Source organism: Oryctolagus cuniculus, chromosome 7 (genome assembly GCF_964237555.1).
Source record: "Oryctolagus cuniculus chromosome 7, mOryCun1.1, whole genome shotgun sequence".
NCBI classification, from domain to species: Eukaryota; Metazoa; Chordata; class Mammalia; order Lagomorpha; family Leporidae; genus Oryctolagus; species Oryctolagus cuniculus.
The window spans coordinates 52,950,894-52,975,443 of record NC_091438.1 but is presented as its reverse complement, the minus strand read 5'-3'; the positions used below and the strand labels follow the sequence as shown (position 1 = coordinate 52,975,443).

General features: G+C 39.4%; 1 protein-coding gene and 1 pseudogene across 6 annotated transcripts in view; both read left to right on the top strand.

The window, feature by feature from the left end:
• The window catches only part of MAN1A2 (mannosidase alpha class 1A member 2), a 195,288-nt gene that overhangs the window by 123,508 nt on the left and 47,230 nt on the right, over window positions 1-24,550 (top strand). For all 6 annotated transcript variants that reach the window (XM_051857353.2, XM_002715724.5, XM_051857358.2 and 3 more), the window contains 2 exons: window positions 436-559; window positions 2,304-2,397. In XM_051857353.2, the coding sequence (XP_051713313.2) occupies window positions 436-559; window positions 2,304-2,397 (218 nt within the window). The remainder of the gene's footprint in view (window positions 1-435; window positions 560-2,303; window positions 2,398-24,550) is intronic.
• Window positions 3,315-21,614, top strand: LOC127493567 (large ribosomal subunit protein eL8 pseudogene; annotated as a pseudogene).

Here is a 24,550-nt window from a genome sequence, read left to right as displayed (position 1 = left end):
GAGAGTCATTTATATCATGGAGTTCTGTGCAACTTTCAAAAAATGGGAAAGCTGCCTGTAAACTGATAGGAAAGACCACTAATGTAGTTCTTAAGAGTAAAATACAAGGACGGAGCAGGAAGTGTAGTTTAAGAAAAGAGAAAAGGAAGAATATGCATTTGGAGTGCCATGAATGCATAAGAAGTACTCTAGTAAAATGTAAGAAACTAATGATTGTGATGTTGAATTCTGATGGGGTGAAGGGAAATGAGAATGGGTGAAATGTATTTACTGTATGCCTTTTTATATTGTCCTGATTTAGTAAGCAAATAAAACTAGATAAAAATAGGTAGTCATGTTAAATATAATTTCTAAGGAACTTTTTTAAAAGGTATATATTCATTTTCAAACATTTTGGTTATCACTCCAAACCTGCCTATTTTCTCTTCCTTTCAGTGGAGTTGGGCGAAACTGGGGCTGGGCTTCTGCAGGTAGCAGTATTTTGGCTGAATTTGGTACACTCCATATGGAGTTTGTCCATCTCAGCTACTTGACAGGAAACCTGGTTTACTACAACAAGGTTAGTTTTTTTCCTTTGCCTCTTTGTTATAAAAGCATCCTTTAAAATTTGTCCAAATACTTGATTAATGCTTAAAATGCTTGCCTTCCTAGATACAGGTTTATCAAGGCCCTGGCCTTCATTAATTTATTTTAATCACTCAAAGAAATGCACATATTTAAAGTGTTTATTATTATTTGATAAGCTGTAATTACTGTTAGGTTTTTAAAAAATTATAGGGGCAGGTTTTAAGCTGCCACTAGGAATGCTGCATCTCATATCAGAGACCTGTGACCGAGTCCCACCTCTGCTTCAAACCAGCTTCCTGCTAATGTGCACCTTGGGAAGCACAGGTGATGTCTCAAGTACTTGAGTCCCTGCCACCCATGTAGGAAACCTGGTTGAAGTTCCTGCCTCGGGCTTTGGCCTGGCCGAGACCTAACTATTGGAGGCATTTGGGGAGTGAGCCAATGGGTGCAAGCATGCTCTTGTGCCCGCTCACTCACTCTGTCTCTTTCTGGAGCTCTGCCTTTCAAATAAATAAAAATAAGTAAACTTTTAAAAGTTCTGTTGCCATTTCTATTCAGCTTTGTGCTGAAGTTCCTAACCAGTATTATAAGAAAAAGTAATGAACAGAAGGTTTAAGAATTAAAAGGGAAGAAAGAAAATAGTCATTATTCACAGATTATATGATTGCCTAATATATTAAGACAGTCTACATTTAAAAGACTAGAAATAAGAATTTAATGTTTTTTCAGTAATAAAAATCAGTAGCATTTCTCTTCATTAGCTACAAAAGGCCAGAAGGTGTCATTTTATAAAGAGATACATTATATGATAAGACCAAAAGTGTAAATTTCCTACAAATAAATCTAAGAGTGCAAAACTGTATTAAATAGCATTGAAAAGGACCTATGGAGAGATGTATTGTATTCATGTATAGGGAAATAATATGATAAAAATCTCAATCATCTCAACAATTTGAGATGCAGCACCTATTCATTGCCAAACAAATCACCAATGGCCCATTTTTAAAAATGAAACTTTACAAAATACTTCTAGAATGTATATGGTAGGGAAACATTCAGGACATTTCAGGAAATCATGTTGGGTAAATTTGCATAACCACATTACCAATACTGACATAGTGTAGTGTAGGTGAGTAGAGACAAATAGACTAATAAATAAAATATAGAGTTCTTAAAAAGACTCATATATATATATGGAGACATGTTATGACAAGGATAGCATAGCACTGTGGATTATAACAGTTCCATTAATAAATTCTCTTGAGTAAAGAACCATTTTTAAATAAAAAGATTTATTATTTATTTCAAAGGCAGAGTGAAGGAAAAATTTTGGGAATATTTATTGTAGAAACAATATTTGAAGTTCAGCAGTTTAGTTCATTGACTTTTTGTGTATTAAATTCAAGTTAATTTTATACCTTTTTATACAAATGTCATAATTTCATTTCTGTGAGATTATTTCTTATATGTGAATATGTATATGTTGACTGTCCAGAATGATGCATTCCTCTGATGGCTATTTCTGGGTAGTTGAATGTTGGGATTTAAAACGCATCTATCCATGCTGTTTTCTCTAAATTGCTTTTGTATTGCTTGATTCTAAAATAATATTTAAAAAATAATTTAAAATATAAAATAAAATGTAAAAAAATAAGTATAATAGATAATTAAAACCTAGATTAAGCCTTGATTACATTAGTTTTTGTTAATTGTATTATTTACCTTATTTTGCTTAGGTCATGCATATTCGGAAACTGCTTCAGAAAATGGATCGTCCAAATGGTCTTTATCCAAATTATTTGAACCCAAGAACAGGGCGCTGGGGTCAATGTAAGTATTTCTGCTACAACTGATGCATTGTGAAAAGGTTGTTTATCTGAAAACTATGCTTGGTATAGTGAAAGACATTCTCAGATAGTTTCTAACCCTGTTATCTACCAGTGCCATTACCTTTGGCAAGTCTCTGATCACTTAGAGCTTTGGTTTTCCTACTTGTAAATGAAGACTTTAATAAACCATCTGTGGGAATAATTTATTTTGTGCATATGTAAGGACTTTTCTAAAATCGTTGTGTAGCAGTCAGAGTTTAACCTTAATGATAAATCTTGTCTTCATGTATATAAGAGCACTGCCTGGGACGGGTATTTGTAGAAAGAGTATGAAAAACAAATGAGTAAATTAAATGACTAGAAAAGGGGGCAGTGGGTCTCCAAAATGCTATGTTTAGTCATTCATTTTAGAAGATACCATGGCGTCCATTATTTACCAGGCTGTGTGCCAAATTCCAGATGAGACTTGTGATGGAGAAGTAATACATAGGGCTTGGGCTGAGTTTGAAGAGCTCCCAGGCTGGAAGGATAGGCAGACAGACTTAGAAGTGTTTGGAGCCGGCGCTGCGGCTCACTAGGCTAATCCTCCGCCTAGCGGCGCCGGCACACCGGGTTCTAGTCCCGGTTGGGGTGCCGGATTCTGTCCCGGTTGCCCCTCTTCCAGGCCAGCCCTCTGCTGTGGCCCGGGAGTGCAGTGGAGGATGGCCCAGGTGCTTGGGCCCTGCACCCCATGGGAGACCAGGAAAAGCACCTGGCTCCTGGCTCCTGCCATCGGATCAGCGCGGTGCGCCGGCCGCAGCGCGCCGGCCGCGGCGGCCATTGGAGGGTGAACCAACGGCAAAGGAAGACCTTTCTCTCTGTCTCTCTCTCTCACTGTCCACTCTGCCTGTCAAAAAATTAAAAAAAAAAAAAAAAAAAAAAGAAGTGTTTGGAATATACTGTGATAAATGTAGTAGAGCAATGTTCGCATTGTTATGAGTAATTGTGGCAGAAGTGATTCCTTCTGCCTAAAGGGAATTTTTTCTTTTCTTTTTTAATTTGGAAAGGGGGCAATTTTTCTTATTAGAGCTTTAGAATTTATATTTGAAGGAATTGATAATTTAAAATCATATTGAAGTAGAAATGTGGAACTTAGAGAATTTTGGTAATTATGGTTTATCAGTGCTATTCTCTTAAATGGTGTAAAACTAATACAAATAGTAAAAGTTGCAAAATATTTCTAATAAAACATGTTAGGTTTATTTTTGAGACTAATAAAATAGTGAGGTAGTATATTAAAACAGTCATTTAATTTTTTTTTAAGATTTATTTATTTATTTGAAAGACAGAGTTACAGAGAGAGGTAGAGACAGAGATACGGTCTTCCATCTGCTGGTTCACTCCCCAGATGGCTGCAATGGCTGGAGCTGAGCCAATCCAAAGCCAGGAGCCAGGAGCTTCCTCTGGGTCTCCCACGTGGGTGCAGGGGCCCAAAGACTTGGCCCATCTACTGCTTTCCCAGGCCGTAGCAGAGAGCTAGATAGGAAGAGGAGCAGCTGGAACTAGAACTGCGCCCATATGGGATGCCTGCGCTTCAGGCCAGGGCTTTAATCTGCTGTTCCACAGTGCTGGCCCCAGTCATTTAATTTTACGTATTGAAAACACTACTGAATCTGCCAGTGAAAAATATACATTGTTGTGAGTACCAAAAGTAGGAAAATGTTTGCTATGAAATTATCTTCTAGGATTTTCCCCAGGAAATTGTCTTTTATATTATGAAAGGAAAATAGATTAGTCAATATAGTTAATGTTTTCCATGGATATAGTAATAGATCTTAATCTGTTGGCTCTTTTATACTTTCCTTGTCTCTTGAAATTCTTTACATGTAACTCATTTTGTTTTTTATTTTGAAGAAAGTATTTTAATGGTTAGACTGAGTGAAAATAATATTTTCTGAGAAAATGGAAACCTGAAAGCTGCATTGTTAAAATGAAAAATATAGCCTTCTTATTGCAGATGAGGGAGACTGGAAGGAATATCTACTCGATAATTTGGGTGAATTCTATTGTACATTTTTTGCCCCTTACAGTTTTTAGTAAGATTTGGGAATATTCAGGCATTGAGGAAAAACTTTTTTGCTCAGTTTCTGAGACCATAGGCAAATATTAGGATATGTTCTATGTGCCATAATTATTTAAATGTAAAAGATGAAATCATGAAGGTACTCAAAAGTGGCTGAGTATGTATTAAGAAAAGCCTTTTCTAAGCATGTCACAAAAATAAACAGTAAAAGAGAAATTGTCAGTTTTTGCTACATATAAACTATGTATAACTTCTTTCATTTCATACCAATTAAAATGTAAATTACAAACTAAGGAACTAACTAGATAAGGACATATTCATAAAACAGTTTTTATATACTTTCTTAACCAAGACTTCTTACAAGCTTATAAGAAAAAATGATCAGCTTAGTTTAAAAATGGGATAAGAAAAGTTAACTGGTAAAAACATAAATGGTCACCAAACAGATGTTCCTATTTAGCCTTAAATGTGGTGTTAGTGAAAATAAATGGTGCTTGGAGACAGTGTAAAGTGACATCTCATTTTATATAGGCTACTGCTACTACACTAGTACTTACAAAGGATGCTATATTTGTAGTATCTCTGAAAACTGCTCACCAGCTATCTTTGTCTTTCTCTCCCATTTCACCATGCCTGCAATCAAATCAGAGCTGCTTTTAGACAGACACAGTACCTTGACTATCAAATTGACAAAGGAAGCAAACATTTCCCTGTACTCCTCAGAGTGAATATTTATATGCTTTTTGAACCAGAAACTTATTAATTTACATTAAATTTTATGTGTAATCATTTTGGAGTTACTTAAAATAGACACTCTTTGAAAATATTCTTTTTGTTTGTTTGTTTGTTTGTTTGTTTTGACAGGCAGAGTGGAGAGAGAGAGAGAGAGAGAGAGAGAGAGAAAGGTCTTCCTTGTGGCGTTGGTTCATCCTCCAATGGCCGCCACGGCCGGCGCAGAACCCAGTGTGCCAGCGCCACGGGAGGATTAGCCTATTGAGCTGTGGCACCAGCCTGTTTGTTTATTTAAGAGGTGGAGTTACAGACAGTGAGAGACAGAGAGAAAGCTCTTCCATCTGCTGGTTTACTCCCCAAATGGCCACAACGGCCAGACCTGAGCCTATCTGAAGTCAGGAGCCAGGAGCTTCTTTCAGGTCTCCCACGTGGGTGCAGGGGCCCAAGCACTAGCGCCATCTTTCACTGCTTTCCCAGGCCACAGCAGAGAGCTGGTTTGGAAGAGAAGCAGCTGGGACTAGAACCGGTGCCCATATGGGATACTGGCGCTGCAGACAAAGGATTAACCTGCTGCACTACAGCTCCGGCCCCTGAAAATATTCTAAAGTAGTTCATCTCCAACAGACTTTCTTTGATAAAGAAAATGTTCCATATCTGTGTTGTCCAATATGTTAGTCTCTAGGGACACGTGGTTATCAAGTACTTGAAATGTTGCCAGAATGGTTGTAGAACTAGATTTTAGGTTTTATTTACTTTTAATTAAAGTTTAAATTGCCACTTGTGGCTAGTGCCTGAATTACACGTTAAATTCTGTGTACTTTTAAATTTAAATAGCTACGTGTGCTACTACACTGCCATTGCACAGTGCAGTGTTTTTAAAAAGTATTTATTTATTTATTTGAAAGTCAGAGTTACACAGAAAGAGAAGGAGAGGCAGAGAAAGAGAGGTCTTCCATCTATTGGTTCATTCCCCAATTGGCTGCAACAGCTGGAGCTGTGCTGATCCGAAGCCAGGAGCCAGGAGCTTCCTCTGGGTATTCCCATACAGGTGCAGGGGCCCAAGCACTTGGACTGCTTTCCCAGGCCATAGCAGAGAACTGGTTCAGAAGTGGGGCGGCCAGGACTCAAACCGGCACCCATATGGGATGCTGGCACTGCAGGTGGTGGCTTTACCTGCTATGCTACAGCACCAGCCCTGCAGTGCAGTTTTAAAGTGTTCTGTCATAGAGATTGGATCAGATAAAAATTGATTCCTGCAGATGTGATATACTGTGCAACAATTAAAAGTAAGATTGTAGAATTCCTATTATAGATAAATAAAACATATCTAGAAAGAGAGGAAAATAAAGTTACTTTAAGAATAATAACCAAATTGTTATCTGTGGTTTTCTTTGAATGTTTTTTCTCCTTTTTGTTTACTTTTGCTGTGCAAATTTGATAGTGAACATGTATTACTTTTGAAGTAAGATTAGAAACATTTTTAAAAAGAAGAAAATACCATTTTCATAACACAGCCCTAGATTACTGAAAAAAAAATCATCATGTGAGATTTACTCTACTTAAAGTGGCCAGTGCTATAGCACTGATGGTACCTTAATTATTAGAAAACATCTTTTGGTATTGGCATTGTGGCACAGCTGGGATGATGGCATCCCCTATAAGCACCAATTTGAATCCTGGCTTCTTCGCTCTGACCCAGCTTCCTGCTAATGTGCTTGGAAAAACAGTGGAAGATGGCTCAAATATTTGGGTCCCTGCCACCCATGTTAAGAGACCCTGGTGGAGTTCCAGGCTCTTGACTTAGGCCTGGCCCAACCCTGGCCATTACAGCCATTTGGGGAGTGAGCCAGCAGATGGAAGATCACACTCTCCCTGTCTCCCATCCCTTCCCCGCTCCCTCTCTCTTTCCCTCTCTCTCTATATATATATATAGATATATAACTCTACCTTTCAGATCAATAAATAAGTCTTAGAAAACAAAGAAAAAAAAAAGATCTTTCAGTCTCCTTCAGCTGCCCAAGATGCCAGAAGGGAAGAAGAGCAAGGGGAAGAAGGTGTCCCTGCCTCTGCTGTAACGAAGAAGTAGGAGTCCATGAAGGTGGTGAATCACCTCTTTGAGAAAAGACATAAGAACTTCGGCATTGGACAGCACATCCAGTCCAAGAGGGACCTCACCCATTTTGTCAAATTGCCCCACTACCTAGCTGCAGTGCCAGAGTGCCATGTGCCTCCTGCCACTAATCAGTTCACCCAGGCCCTGGGTCACCAGATAGCTACTCAAATGCTGAGCTGGCTCACAGGTACAGACCAAAGGTAAAGCCAGTATAGATGTAGAGGCTGTTGGCTGGCGCCGAGAGGAAAGTTGCTGGCAAAGTGACAACCTGTTCTCCTAGCAGGGGTCAACACTGTCCCACCTTGGTGGAGATAAAACAGTTCAGCTGGTGATGATTGCACAAGCCGTGAGTCCCATCGAGCTGGTTATCTTTGTGCCTGCCCTGTGTTATCAGGGGGTTCCTTACTGTGTCATCAAGGGGAAGGCCAGGCTATGGCTCCTGACCCACAGGAAGACTTGTACCACTGTTGCCTCATGCAGGTGAATTTGAAAGACGAAAGTGCTCTGACTAAACTGGTGGAAGCCAACAGAACCAGCTGCAATGACAGCTAATGATGATATCCGCTGTCACTGAGAGGTAATGTTCTGGATCCAAAAATCTGGCTGGCATTGCCAGGCTAGAAAAAGGCCAAGACTAACAAAGTCACCATGAAGCTGGGAAAAATGAACTGTTGATTTTCTGTATATAATAATAAAGATCCTCCTCTAACCAGTGTTCCTTGGGCATTTTAGGTTGAAATTAATATAACTGATAATGGGGTGGTGGCTTCCCAGCAGCTATTGTCACATAGCTTATATGAAAGGATACATCACTCTTGGGACATAAGGCAATCCATCACTGACTCATTAAAGGTAGAAAGAAAGGCAAAAGAAAGGAAAAAAGAAAAGATCTCTCTTTTCTTTGTCAAATGATATTGAGACAGTTAAGGGCTAGTGCTGTGGTATAGTGGGTTAAGCCACCGCCTATGTACCCAGCATTCCATATGGGCACCTGTCCAATTCCTGGCTTTCCACTTCCTATTTGTTTCTTAATGTGTCTAGGAAAACAACAGAGAATGGCCCAAATGCTTGGGCCCCTGCACCTACATGAGACACCCAGAAAAAGCTTCTAGCTTTGGTCTGGCCCAGCTCTGGCCATTGTGGCCATTTGGGAAGTGAACCAGAGGATGGAAAAATCTCTCTCTGTCTCACCCTCTGACTCTCTCTCAAACTTTACCTTCGAAATAAAGTAAATATATATATATATATATATATATATATATGCATATGTATATCTTAAAAAAAGGAAAAGTTAAATAACCACCTGAAAAAGAATGAAGTTGAACCCTTATCCCACCTGCAAAAATCAACTCAAAATAGATCAAAAGGCCCTAAACTTAAAAGCCCAAACTAAAAGGAAACATAGGGACAAATCTTTATGACCTTGGATTTGATAGTGAGTTCTTCGTTATGACACCAAAGACATAGGTAGTGATAGAAAAACAAAAATCAGGTTTGATTGTTTAAAACCTTTTGTACATTGAAGGACACTCACAAGCATGAAAGACAACCTACAGAATAGAGACATTTACAAATCACGATCTACAGTTCCACAGATAGACCACACAGTGAAACATCAACAAAGGGCTTAAAAAGTCATTTTCCCAAAGAAGATATTAAAATAGAAAATAAGTACAAGAAAAAAGATGTCTAGCATCAATATTTATTAGGGAATTCAAATCAAAGCCATAATGAAATACTGCTTGATAGCTACCAGGTTGGATATTATCAAAGGACTGAAAATAAGTGTTGGTAGGGATGTGGAGTACATTGCTGGTAGTAACGTTGAATAGCACAACTGCTATCAACTGTTCAGTAGTTTTCAAGAATTTAAATATAGAAGGACTATATGACCCAAATATGCAACTCCTAGATTTCTTGTATCCCCAAAAGATTTGGAAACAAAATACATACAGATATTTGAGCACCATTGTGGCATTGTTATTTACAGTCATCAAAAGTTGGAAACACCTGCCAGAGTTTGGATGTGGTTTGCCCCTAAATGTTTATGTGCTAGAGGGTTGGAGACCAGTGTGGCAGTGGTGAAGTGATGGAACCTTTAAGAGGTGTAGCCTAGTGAAATATAATCAGGTCAGGACTGGTGCTGTGTCATAGCGGGTAGAGCCGTCGCCTGCAGTGCCAGTATCTTGTATGGACACTGGTTCGAGTCCTGGCTGCTCTACTTCCAATCCAGCTCTCTGCTGTGGCCTGGGAATGCAGTGGAGGATGGCCCAAGTCCTTGGGCCCCTGCACCCATGTGGGAGACCCGGAGGAGGCTCCTAGCTCCTGGCTTCAGATCAGTGCAGCTCCAGCCATTGTGGCCATCCGGGGAGTGGACCAGCAGATGGAAGGCTTTCTCTCTCTCCCTCTCTCCCTCTCTCCCTCTCTGCCTCTCTCGCTCACTCTCTCTCTGCATCTGTCTCTGCCTCTCTGTAACTCTGCCTTTCAAATAAATAAATCTTAAAAAAAAAAAAAAAGATAATGAAGTCACTGAGAATGCTGCCCTTAGAAGGAATTAATATTAGTCTTGTGTTCTTATGAGGATTATTATAAAGTAAAAGCAGCTCATCACCTTCTGTTCACAGCCAGTTTCCTTCCTATTACTCTTCCTTGTTGTGATGTAGCCAGAAGGAACTGAGCAAATGTTGGAGCCATGTTCTTGGACCTCCAAAGTATACAGTTTCAGGTATTTTATCAGCAGAAAATGAACCAATACTAAGCTCAAATATACAAGAGAAGAATGGATAAACAAAATGGGGTATAAACATGTAACAAGATATTACTCCACCATGAAAGGAATCAAGTTCTGATAATGCTGAAGTACAGAAGAACCTTGAAAATAGGCTAAGAGAAAAAAAAACAGTCACAAAAGGAAAATGTTTGTTTTCACTTATATCGAATATCTGGAATAGCCTAGCTGATACAGAAAGTTATTAGCGGTTACCAGTGGCTAGGTTGGGTGGGTGCGTGGGGAATGAAGTTATTGCTGGAATTTATATATGTGATGATGAAAAAGTTTTTGAAATAGTATGATGATTGTATGGCACCATGAGTGAAATTAATGCAGAAATAATAGACTTAAAGTATGGCTAAAATGGTAACTTTTGTGTTAATATATATTTCTCCACAAAAAAGTCTTATCTTTCATTCTTCCCTACAAAATAATTAAAATTACTTTATAATGTATGTGCTCTCAGCAGTTATTAATTTTGAGAATGTTATAGAAAGAACTATTCACTGGTTATTTTGGCAAGAGGTCTTTAAAATTGTAGAGATCTTCCCTGATAATTCTTTGAGCAGCTGCAGTCCATACTAAATTGTCCAATTTGTTCTTTTTAATGTTTTTGTATATTTTGTATCAGCTTCCAAAAAGTATATCAAGTTTCACGATTATCTTTGAGTGGTATGTATTTTTCACATCTATTAATAGTCTGCAAAACAAACATTTAATTGAACTGAAGTTTAACAATTCAGCTTTGGCTAACTGTATTATAATTAGAATAATGATAATGTCTGACATGCACAGAGCAATCACAGAGAATAATTACTGATAATTACCCTCACCAAAAGCACTTGGCATCTGATACAAAAGATTATAGGAAGGAACGTAGATTTAAAAGTGAATCATTATTTTTCTTTTATAAAATGTTTTCACTAGTTTTCTAAGTACAGTGCTCTTAGCTTATGCCAAAAAAAGTACAGAAAATATAGGAACTCAGTATTAGTAATTCATTAAATTTTATGCAACTAAATTTAAAATATGGGAAAATTAGAATGGGTATTTTAGTATTTGGAAGTGGGGGACTGGTCTGGACTTTCCTGTATGTTGGCACTTTGTATAAGTTATTTAACCTCCCCATGCCTCTGTTTCTTCATCTGATCTATTTGTACTTAATAGGATGATCATGTGGGTCATATAGATTAGATTACATATTGACCAATATGTCATATTAGTTTCTATTCTAGAATTTCCTGCAAGAACACTTAAAGAAATAGTTAATTTTAGAAACTTGCCATCATTCAGAACATAGTATTACTAAGGTAGGTCATATGGATCATTGATATTTAGGAGTGTTTTTTTTTTTTAAACAGATAGAGTTAGACATGAGAAAGAGAGAGACAGAAAGGTCTTCCTTCCGTTGGTTCACCCCCCAAATGGCCGCTATGGCCAGAGCTACACTGATCCAAAGCCAGGAGCCAGGTGCTTTTTCTGGTCTCCCATGCAGGTGCAGGGCCCAAGCACTTGGGCCATCTTCCACTGTACTCCCGGGCCACAGCAGAGAGCTGGACTGGAAGAGGAGCAACCTGGACTAGTACCCGGCACCCATATGGGATGCCAGTGCTGCAGGCGGAGGATTAACCAAGTGAACCACGGTGCCAGCCCCAATATTTAGGAGTTTTTTATAAGTGTTTTTCCATTTCGGAACATCAAAAGGACCTTAGAGTTGCATGGTTCATCTGATTTGACACTATTCATTCATGAGTCAGTGGTTCAAATAAGAAAGTCAGGCTATTGGGTGATAAATTCCATAGTTACCTTAGACTCAGACTTCTGTATATTCATTTATTAAGCACATAATATTTCACTGTACCAGTTGCCTAGAAGAGCTAGAGAGGACTGATCAGGTAGGCCTGAGAGTAAATCCTATAACCCAAGTAATATGTAACTAACTCTAGCAATATTTCCAAATACAAGAAACATTTTCCCTAACCAGTAATGCCAAAGGCCTTTTCCTTTCTGTGTCCTTTCCCCTTTTATTTAATTTTCTTCAATAAGTGTTTTAATCTTAATTTCTTTCCTCATTTGTTAATCATTTTATCAGACCTATAGTATGAGACCAAAGTGCAAAATAAAAATGCCCATATATTTTTAATGGCTCATATATGTAATATCCTGGAGTTTCTCTCTTTACTGCTATACCTTTTTAAAAAATTTATTTATTTTTATTTGAAAGGCAGAGAGACAGAGAAACAGATCTTTTGTTTACTGATTGACTCCCCATATGCCTACAACAGCCAGGCCTGGGCCAAGCTGAAGCCAGGAGCGTGGAACTCAATCCAGGTCTCCCACATGAGTGGGACTCTTATGTTGCTAAATACAGTGATTGGTTCTCAGGCCTTACCTTTTAGAGTCTGTCAGCATGCTGGTTTCTCTGAAAGCAGTTTTGGTTTCTAGAATAGCACACTATTTTGCCGTTTTTTAGCTTCAGTAGCTACACTCAATCTTCTCTGCTAATTTCTCTTACCCTTGTCTCCTGGAACGCTCTCGAGCCAGCACTCTTCTCTGCCTTTCTTTGGTGTCACAGTTTTAAGCACCATCTAGGTACCGAAGTCTCTCAAATTTCAAACTCCAGTCATTGTCTTGTCCTTGACCTACAGCTCATATATCCATCCAGTTACCTACTTTGACATTTCTACTTAAATGTCTTATAGACATTTCAAACTTAATGTGTCTGTAACTGAACTCTTTATAATTCTTTCCACTTGAAAACCTATTATTCCTCTAATCTTTCCCATTCCAGTTAATGGCAGCTGTATTGTTGCTCATGCCATAAATCTAGATGTCATCCTTTTCTCCCTAATTTATCTCACACACCACCTCCAGCTCCTCCCCAAAGTCAGTTCTAGCTTTGAAATATACCTGGAATAGGATGTCGCTGCCCTGAGGCGAGTTAACCATCCCTTGCCTGGATTATTGTAGTAGCATCCTAATTACTCTTCCTGATTCTGTCTCTGTCCCCTCTTCAGTTATCCTTAATACAAGAGCCAGAAATTTTTTACAATATAAGTCACATTAAGACACTTCGTACAACTCTGTGGTGGTTTTCATCTCATTCAGAGTAAAAGCCAGATTGCTCGTGAATCCCTGTGTGATCTGGCTCCCATTGATGCTTCTCCCTCGTTTGTTCTACCTCAGCAGTACTGGCCTCCTGCCAATGACTGAGTCTACCAGATATATTTCTACCACAGAGCTGTGGAATGCACTGTTCACTCATTCCTTCACTTCAGGACTTTTACTCGGTTGTTACCAGGAAATCTTTTCCTAGTCACCTTATTTAAGATTTCTACCACCACCCTGACCCACAATACTTACTGTATATATCCCTGACCTTCATGGTGGTTAAGAGCACATCTGGAGTCAGGATACCTGAATTTGAATCCTACATCTGCTGCATTTTGTGTACATAATCTGTGGATTACTTACCCATTTTGTACATCAGTTTTCTTATCTGTACAATGGTGGTAATACCAACTACCTTATGGAGTTGAAGGTTTAATTGGTTATTATGTATAAAGTCATTATGTATAAAGAACATTGTCGGCCATCGCCGCGGCTCACTAGGCTAATCCTCAATAGGCACACCGGGTTCTAGTCCCGGTCGGGGCACCGGATTCTGTCCCGGTTGCCCCTCTTCCAGGCCAGCTTGCTGCTGTGGCCAGGGAGTGCAGTGGAGGATGGCCTAAGTGCTTGGGCCCTGCACCCCATGGGAGACCAGGAGAAGCACCTGGCTCCTGGCTTCGGATCAGCACGGTGCGCCAGCCACAGCGGCCATTGGAGGGTGAACAAATGGAAAAAGGAAGACCTTTCTCTCTGTCTCTCCCTCTCTCACTGTCCACTCTGCCTGTCAAAAAAAAAATTTGTCTAGCACATAGGAAAAATGAATTCATATATGTTGAATGAATTAAAGGAAATAAAATACTCAGTCATTATTTTACTTGATCTTTCTGTGGATTTTAAAATGCTGACTACTCCCTTCTTTTTTGAAACATTCTCTCCTTTTATTTTTTTCACTATACTTTTATTTTATGCTTAGTATATATAAGTAATAATCTCCAATACTAATTCATTTGGGTGTACAGATTTACGTACAGCCTTGTGAAGTAGATACTATTTTTACTGCTTTTCTGCAGAGTGGAAAAACATGGTAGAGAGAGACTAAGTAATTTACACATAGTTATACAGCCGATAAACCACAGAGCAGAGCCCAGCATTCAAACCTCCAGTCAGTCTAGCCCCGAGCTCCAGCTGTCACCCACTGCAGCATGCTGCCTGCCTTGGCTTTCCTAATAACAGTCTCCCCTCCTGCATTTCCTTTTATGCTGGCTGATCCCCAGTGTCTGTTGTGGCCTCCTTTTTGTCTGCCCTGTTGATCCTTTAAATGTTCATATTTTCTGAAGTGCTATTCGTGCCCACTGATCACTTTGTTCCTCTTGAGTAAATTGCCATGGCCCAAATTAATTTTATGTATTACCAACTTCTAAATGTATACCCCCAACTTAGTTCTTCTCTGAATTCCCACGTATCTGCCTGTTTGTTATACTCATTTAGATATCCAGCTAGCATCTCAAAATCAACATCCTTAGAATTCAGATGCTTGCTAGTTTTAAGCCATTTCCCCCTCTAGCACTCCACAGTTTCAGTGAAGAGTGCTGTTGTTCACCCATTTGTTCTGTTAGAAATCCAGGCATCATTCATGATTTCTCCTTTTCTTTGTCAGTAAACATCTGATAGATGCTGAAAGAGTATGGCAAAGCTACGAAATATAATTAGATTATTTTAAGCTGTAAGCAGTAAACATTTAAATGTTAAGAGATAGATTCAATGGAAGGATTTTTTGTTAAAAGACCCATCTGTTTGCTGCCTACAAGAAATACACCTCACCAACAAAGATACATACAGACTGAAAGTGAAAGGGTGGAAAATGATACACAGCAGTCATTTCTTTAAATAATTTTTGTTTTCCCTCTTCCACAGAGACTTCCCTTACCTCACTGATGTTTTTTCCTTTTTTTTTCTTCAGAGTTTCAATTGAAAGTCTTCAAGTTTGCTGATCTTTTCTTTTGCATTTTCTAATCTTAACTAAGTACTGTACGGATTACTCTGTGAATTAGAAATTTTTCTAGTGTGGGATGAGAACAGGCACTGTTCTCGGTAGGCTGTTAGTGAGCACCAGGCCTGTTACTTGCTATCCTTTCATGTGGTTCTTTCCCCAGCCTCGTCGTTTCCTCACATGCACGTGCTGCCCAGTACTCTGCTGAACACTTAAAGGAGGATCCTTTGCAGATCTCTGGGATTCCGTCTGTGCAGATCCTGTCCTGTGAACTATGGCTGTCTTGATCATCCTGGACTCTCAGCTTCATTTTTTAAACTCAGGGAATACACAAGACTAAGCCTCATTTCCCCTTCTTTGTGCCTCTGCTTTCAAGTTTTCTTAAGGCAGTAACCTGAGAGTGAACATAGGATTCACTGTTACTTCTCCACCTTTCTGGGTTAGCATCCATTGTTGCCCGGTGTGCAGTATCTGGAAAAACCATCATTTCATGTATTTTTCCCAATGTTTTTGACTGTTTTCAATTACTAGGTAAACCCAGATGTGTTAGTTTTGAAAAAGAAGCATAAGTTTTTAAAAAATCAATTCCTATTGTATTTTTCTGTATATATTCTGCATTCTTAAAATGGCATCCCCCAAGCTACCTTATGTTTTTCTGTTTTTTTCTTTACTGGTCGAATTATATATATGCATGAATTTCAAAATTTCTTACCAGCATAAAAACTTATCTTTTAATTTAATTTTCCACAAGCTTTTTGAAGTTCATATATGTGTATGCATGTATGTTGTGTCTGTGTGTGTGTTTGTATACACACAAACATACATACATATGTATTTCTCCCATTTTTAACAGCTACCCTTGAATTTTAACTTAAATCCTGATTACTTTATAGTTTTATAATAATATCTAGAACTAAACATGGCTGTATCTTTCTTCTTATGATATGAAAAATTTAGCATCCCCTTATTGCACCATTGCCTAGTTTCATCATAAACTTGTGGTTTAAAGTGTTAATATCTCTTCATTATTGCCTCTTGCATATCCCATTCAGTTTTCCTTTTTTTTTCCTTTTTTTCCCCTCCTAGAACATCTTTAGTGGTTCTTATGTGATTGTTCACTGTGTATCTTTTCCCTCACTCTTGCCCCCACCTAGATGACCATCTAGTAAAAGAAAGATCCTTGAGTAAAAAATTTCTGTTGATCTGTTTGCTTATTACTTGGTTTTGCCTTCATTTTCCCAGTCTTAGAGAACGTGGCATTTATTGTGCTGTTCAGTATTTATCCTTTACCTGTATTCTGAATCTTACCTCCTTTCAGTTCTTGAACTCTTTCTTTTTTGGTGTTCTTGTTCAATTATGCTCTATATTAAATTTAGTAGTTCCTTTCACAAAGTCAGTGAGTTCTCTATACTTTTTTTTTTAACAACTTTTCAAGGTGATAGCCCACTACTGGTGCATATTGTCTCTTCCTGTTATGAGAAGTCTTTTTAAGGAGTAGTACATATTTATTGATTTTCTAGTTTGCTTTTTGTTTACTTCTCACTGCATTCCATTTTGAGTCTGCTCTCCATCACTACACTACAAGTAATTTTTTATATGGCCCAATGACTGCTGAAAAGACAATGTGTTAGCTATTGCTGTATAACAAACCACTCTAAAACTTAGTGAGTGGCTTCAGATAGTTCATTATTTCTCCAAAATCTATAGGTTATCTGAATGGTTCCCCTGATCTTACCTGGATACTTGTTCATATGTCTGTAGTTAGCTGACACATTGGCTTGGAGTTGAGTGATCTATCACACCTCCATTTTAGAGGACTCAGCCTGCTTCACTTGGTCTCTTATCATCTGCAAGGATTTATGCTGTGCTTCTTTACATGACATTAAAAGAATCCCACAAAAAGGCCTCTTGAAGCCTAGGCTTGAAATTGGCACACTGCTTACTTTTTGTTTTTCCTTTAAGATTTATTTTATCTATTTGAAAGGCAGAAAGAGATGTGAAGAAACAAAGATGTCTTCTATCCATTGGCTCACTCTCCAGATGGCTGCAACAGCCAGGTCTGAGCCAGGGCAAAGCCAAGAGCCAGGAACTCCATCCTGGTCTCGCACATGCATGGCAGAGGCCCAGCCACTTGGATCATCTTCTACTGCCTTCCTAGGCACATTAACAGGAAACTAGATTAGAAGTGGAACAGCTGGGACACAAATCCGTACTATAATATGGCATGCTGACATTGCAAGCAGTGATTTAGCCTGGTGTGCCACAGTGCTGGCCTCTTGATATATCTGTTTTCAGTGTAATCACTACTTTTTCATTACCAAAAGGTGTTGTTAACATTTTTCTCATCCCAAATGCCCATTAAGCATGGAAGGACTCTCCGTGTCAACTCTGTTCACTTATGTATTACTTTAAATATTTTGTAAGTATATGTTGGGCCCAGCACTGTGGTGTAGCAGGTGAGTCCACTGCCTACAGTGGGCACCACTGGGCACTGGTTCAAGTCCTCAGTGCCCCACTTCTGATCCAGCTCTCTGCTATGGCCTGGGAAAGCAGTGAAAAATGGCCCAAGTCCTTGGGCCCCTGCACCTGCATGGGAGACATGGAGACCAGACTCACTCCTGGCTTCTGATCCGCTCAGTTCTGGCTATTGCGGTCATGTGGGGAGTGAACCAGTTGATGGAAGACCTTTCTCTCTCTTTCTCTGCCTTTACCTCTGTAAACCCTACGTTTCAAATAAATCTCTAAAAACAGATTTCATGTCATCTTTTATTTTTTTATTTAAATCTGAAAAAATTAATTTAGTGTCTGGTATATTCTGTAAATCCATCATATGTTGTTATTATACAATTCTTTTTTTTAACTTTTATTTAATAAATATAAATTTCAAAAGTACAACTTTTGGATTATAGGGCTTTTCCTCCCCATAACCTCCCTCCCACCTACAACCATCCCATCTCCCATCTCCCATCTCCCATTCCATCTCCCATCCCATTCACATCAAGATTCATTTTCAATTTTCTTTATATACAGAAGATCAATTTAGTATATACTAAGTAAAGATTTCAACAGTTTGCACCCACACAGAAACACAAAGTATAAAGTACTGTTTGAATACTAGTTATACCGTTAATTCACATAGTACAACACATTAAAGACAGAGATCCTACATTAGGAGTAAGTGAACAGTGACTCCTGTTGTTGATTTAACAATTGACACTCTTATTTATGACGTCGGTAATCACCCGAGGCTCTTGTCCTGAGCTACCAAGGCTATGGAAGCCTCTTGAATTTGCCAACTCCGATCTTATTTAGAAAAGGCCATAGTCAAAGTGGAAATTCTCTCCAGAGAATTTCTCTTCAGAGAAAGGTACCTCCTTCTTTGATGCCCGTTCTTCTTTTTTTTTTTTTGACAGGCAGAGTGTATAGTGAGAGAGAGAGACAGAGAGAAAGGTCTTCCTTTTGCCGTTGGTTCACCCTCCAATGGCCGCCGCGGCCGGCGCATTGCACTGATCTGAAGGCAGGAGCCAGGTGCTTCTCCTGGTCTCCCATGGGGTGCAGGGCCCAAGCACTTGGGCCATCCTCCACTGCCCCCCAGGCCACAGCAGAAAGCTGGTTTGGAAGAGGGGCAACGGGGACAGAATCCGGCGCCCCGACCGGGACTAGAACCCGGTGTGCCGGTGCCACAAGGTGGAGGATTAGCCTATTGAGCCATGGCGCCGAACTGATGCCCGTTCTTTCAACTGGGATCTCACTCAGAGATCTTTCATTTAGGTCATTTTTTTTTGCCAGAGTTTCTTGGCTTTCCATACCTGAGAAACTCTCATGGGCTTTTTAGCCAGATCTGAATGCCTTAAGGGCTGATTCTGAAGCCAGAGTGCTGTTTAGGACCTCTGCCATTCTATGAGTCTGCTGTGTTTCCCGCTTTCCGTGTTGGATTGTTCTCTCCTTTTTAATTCTGTCAGTTAGTATTAGCAGACACTAGTCTTGTTTATGTGATCCCTTTTACACTTAATCCTATCATTATGATCAATTATGAACTGAAACTGTTCACTTTGACTAGTGAGATGGCATTGGTACATGCCACCTTGATGGGGTTGAATTGGAATCCCCTGGCATGTTTCTAACTCTACCATTAGGGGTAAGTCCAATTGAGCATGTGCCGAACTGTACATCTCCTCCCTCTCTTATTCCCACTCTTATATTTAACAGAGATCTCTTTCCAGTTAAATGTAAACACCTAAGAATAATTGTGTGTTAATTAAAGAGTTCAACCGTTGGTATTAAGTAGAACAAAAAAAAAATACTAAAAGGAATAAAATAGTAAGTTGTTCCTCGACAGTTAGGACAGGGCTAATCAAGTCACTGTTTCTCATAGTGTCCATTTCACTTCAACAGATTTCAACAGCTGTTCAGTTAGTTGGCACTGATCAGGGAGAACATATTATGTTTGTCCCTTTGGGACTGGCTTACTTCACTCAGCATGATGTTTTCCAGATTTCTCCATTTTGTTGCAAATGACTGGATTTCATATTTTTTTTGTACTGCTGTATCTTATTCTATAGAGTACATATCCCATAATTTCTTTATCCAGTCTTTTGTTGATGGGCATTTAGGTTGATTCCATGTCTTAGCTATTGTGAATTGAGCTGCAATAAACATTGAGGTGCAGACAACCCTTTTATTTGCCAATTTAATTTCCTTTGGGTAAATTCCAAGGAGTGGGATGGCTGGGTTGTATGGTAGCGTTATATTCAGGTTTCTGAGGAATCTCCAAACTGACTTCCTTAGTAACTTTACCAGTTTGCACCTCTACCTCACACCTTACACAAAAATGCACTCAACATGGATTAAATATCTAAATCTATGACCCGACACCATCAAATTATTAGAGAACATAGGAGAAACCCTGCAAGATATAGGCACAGGCAAAGACTTCTTGGAAAAGACCCCGGAGGCACAGGCAGTCAAAGCCAAAATTAACAATTGGGATTACATCAAATTGAGAAGTTTCCGTACTGCAAAAGAAACAGTCAGGAAAGTGAAGAGGCAACCAATAGAATGAGAAAAAATATTTGCAAACTATGCTACAGATAAAGGATTAATAGCCAGAATCTACAAAGAGATCAAGAAACTCCACAACAAAACAGACAACCCACTTAAGAGATGGGCCAAGGACCTAAATAGACATTTTTCAAAAGAGGAAATTCAAATGGCCAACAGACACATGAAAAAAAAATGTTCAGGATCACTAGCAATCAGGGAAATGCAAATCAAATTCACGTCACCCAGGTTAGAATGACTTACATACAGAAATCTACCAACAACAGATGTTAGCGAGGATGTGGGGAAGAAGGGATACTAACCCACTGTTGGTGGGAATGCAAACTGGTTAAGCCACTATGGAAGTCAATTCTTAAGTGTAAATATTGTATTGGAAAGTTGACTAGAGATTCGTTGTGCATTATGAATTTAGGATAAAGTTACATAATGTAGCCCTGTCTTCGATTTCTCCAGGTGCCTTGTACAACACCCAGTCAGTAATGCTAGAGACTCGGAAGCTTACATAAAGCAGAGAGTTCCTTCTTCTAGATATTTAGGTGGGAAGCAAAGGTGAACTTCACTAAGCTAACAAATCTTAGTTGAAAGTAAATAGCCATATTTATATTAAGTTCAGAACCTAGTGAATCAAATCTGTGGTGGTAGAGGTCCGGAAAATGGTTCTCTCTGGAGGTGGGTGTTGACTGTAAAGGCCACACGAGGAAGGCTTTTTAGGATTCTCCAAATGTTTTATATTTTTATCTTGGTGGTGATTCTGTTGCTGTATACATATGTAAAAATACAAAAAAAGTAGTGAGAAGAGCATATGGGATGCAGGCTATTACAGTATCTATTGCTTTAAGTGAATGATCACCTTTTCCCTCCTTTTATTACTTATTATAACAAAAGATGATTTTTAATTACATGAAGTTTTAGCTTGAGGCTCCTTCCCTAGGGTTAATCACTGTTAACAGTTGTTTATTGAATAGTTTATATGTGCATACCAGTCTGTAAACACACACATTTTTAATAGTATCAAGCTATATTACTCTGAAACTTTCTCCACTTCACTCAACAACATATGATAGATATCCTTCAATTGTCAGTTTGTAGATCCTCCTGTTTCTCTTTAGTGATTATGTGGTCCCCCATAGTATGTACGCTATTTATTTAGACAGTTACCTAGAATCTTTAGTATTCAACTAATGAGAGTAATCCTGTGTTGAACTTTTTCTTTATCTATTTTGTGTATTTCTTCAAAGACTATTATAGAGAATTCCATTACTATACTAAAGTTTCTTGCTTAAATTTGATAGCTACTACAAAATTCCCCTTTAATCCTAGCAACCGTGAACCACAGTCTTGTCAATATTGGACAAGAAAATGTGTGTTGACTAGAAAAATAGAATCTCATTGTTTTTGTTTTTGACAGGCAGAGTGGACAGTGAGAGAGAGAGACAGAGAGAAAGGTCTTCCTTTGCTGTTGGTTCACCCTCCAATGGCCGCCGCGGCTGGTGCGCTGCAGCCGGCGCACTGCACTGATCTGATGGCAGGAGCCAGGTACTTCTGGTCTCCCATGGGGTGCAGGGCCCAAGCACTTGGGCCATCCTCCACTGCACTCCCTGGCCACAGCAGCGTGCTGTCCTGGAAGAGGGGCAACTGGGACAGAATCCGGCGCCCTGACTGGGACTAGAACCCGGTGTGCCGGCGCCTCAAGGCGGAGGATTAGCCTAGTGAGCCGCGGTGCCGGCTCATTGTTTTAATTTGCTTTCCTCTGATAACTAGTGGAGTTGAGCATCTTATATTAATTATTGAAGTGTGTGTGTATGTAAGAAAGACTGGGGTGGATTTTTTGTTAATTGTGCCCTATTTCAGTTTTTCCTATTAGAAGTTTTTTGTTAGGGCATTAACCTTTTTCCTATTATATATGTTACAATGTATGTTATGCATGTTACATATTCTGCCATTCAATTTCTCATTTTTTAAGATTTATTTGTCTCTTAGTTTGTATTATATGAAGCTATAAACTTTTACTTTATTCTTTCATTTTGTATATTTAAGATCATTTACTTAGAAACAGCAGACATTTTCTTATATTTTCTTCTGGAATATTTTTATTTTTGTATTTTAAAATTGCATTATTGTATGTGAATTTATTTTTAAGCCTGGAATATAAGTACTAGTTTGTATTTTTCTACCAAATAGATAGCAAGTTTTCCCCATAAATCACTAAATAGTCCATCCTTTCTTCACTAATCTGAAAAAGTAGTGATGGTATAACTTGAATTACTGAAGGGTTGTAAGAAACTTACTTTTCTTTCGTACAGGGAGGATGTGGGTTTTTTTTTTTTTTTTTCCTTTTTTAAGATTTCTTTATTTACCTGAAAGTTAGAGAGGGAGAGACAGAGAGAAAGGTCTTCATTCAGTTGGTTCACTCCCCAGATGGCCACAAATTCCAGAGCTGAGCCTATGCGAAGCCAGGGGCCAGCAGCTTCTTCCTGGCCTCCCATGCAGGTGCTGGGGCCCAAGCACTTGGGCCATCTTCTGCTTTCCCAGGCTATACAGAGAGCTGGATTGGAAGAGGGGCAGCTAAGACATGAACTGGTGCCACAGATGTAGGGTTACACCAGGGCGCCAGCTGCAGGATGTGAGTTTTAAAAGAAAGTTCAGGAGTATAGGGCAGGATTTATAGCAAATCAGGGCTAAAAGAAGGTTGCCTTGGGAGTAGAGTGCTAAATTAAATAGGATTCAAAGTAGAGACGAGATGGAGTAAGAATATACTGAGGACAAATATGTACTAATAGTTATATTAATAATAATCAAGAGTAGTGATTGTACTATGCCCGGTAATATCACAAAAAAAATGAGCTTTTTTTCTTTGGGAGATTTCTTTTTTAATTTTAAAGGCAGAAAGAGATATGGGGAGAGAGAGAGAAGGCAGCGTGGTCAGAGAGCTAGAATACTCTGGGGGTCCAGGCATTTCTGTTATGTTATGTTCTTTTATTTATTTATTTATTGAAAAGTCAGAATTATATATATATAGAGAGAGATAGGGAGAGAGAAAGGAAGATCATTCATCTCCTAGTTCATTCCCCAGATGGCTGCAACAGCCAGGACTGTGCCAGGCCAAAGGCAGGAGCAGGGAGTTTCTTCCAGGTCTCTCCTGTGGGTAACAGGGAGTCATTTTTTTTTTTTAATTTATTTATTTGAAAGTCAGTAGGGGCCGGTGCTATGGCTCACTTGATTAATCCTCTGCCTGTGGCACCGGTATCCCATATGGGCGCCGGGTTCTAGTCCTGGTTGCTCCTCTTCCAGTCCAGCTCTCTGCTGTGGCCCGGGAGGGCAGTGGAGGATGGCCCAAGTGCTTGGGCCCTGCACCCACATGGAAGACCAGGAAAAGCACCTGGCTCCTGGCTTCAGATCAGTGCAGCGCTGGCCATAGTGGCCATTTGGAGAGTGAACCAACGGAAGGAAGACCTTTCTCTCAGTCTCTCTCACACTGTCTATAACTCTACCTGTCAAATGGAAAAAAAAAAAAAAAAGTGTGTTACACAGAGAGAGAAGAGAGGCAGAGAGAGAGAGTCTTCCATCCGCTGGTTCATTCCGCAGTTGGCCTCAACGGCCAGATCTGTGCTGATCCGAAGCCAGGAGCCAGGAGCTTCTTCTGAGTCTCCCATGCGGATGTAGGACCCAAGGCCATAGCAGAGAGCTGGATTGGAAGTGGAGCAGCCAGGACTACAATCAGTGCCCAAACGAGATGACGACATTGCAGGCATCAGCTTACCTGCTATGCCACAACACCAGCTCCTGTTATGTAATATTCTTAAATGAGCTTGTCTCTGGGAAGATAGTCAAAGTAATCTTCTCTTTTCCATTTCCAGAAAGATAACTAAAAAACCAGGAACTAGAATTCAATCTTGGTCTTTCACATGGATGACAAGAAGCTGATTTCTTGGGCCATTACCTGCTGCCTTCCAGAGTGCACATAAACAGAAAGCTAGAATCAGGAGCAGAGCTGGGACTTGAAATCTAGGCACTGTGTTATGGGATGTGGGCATCTTAACCATCTTAACACCCAACCCGTGTTAGATTAAATTTAATTTACTTCCTGTGGTGCCAGATTCACCAACAGGGAGCATATAGAAAAAAATATTTAAGAGTGAGCTTTTGGGCCTGGCATTGTGGCACAGGGGCTTAAGCAGCTGCCTGTAATTCCATCATCCCATTTGGTCACCCGTTTGAGTCTTTGCTGCTCCACTTCCTAACTAACTCTCTGCTATTGCACCTGGGTAAGCAGTAGAAGGTAGTCCAAGTGCTTGACCTGGATGAAACTCCTGGT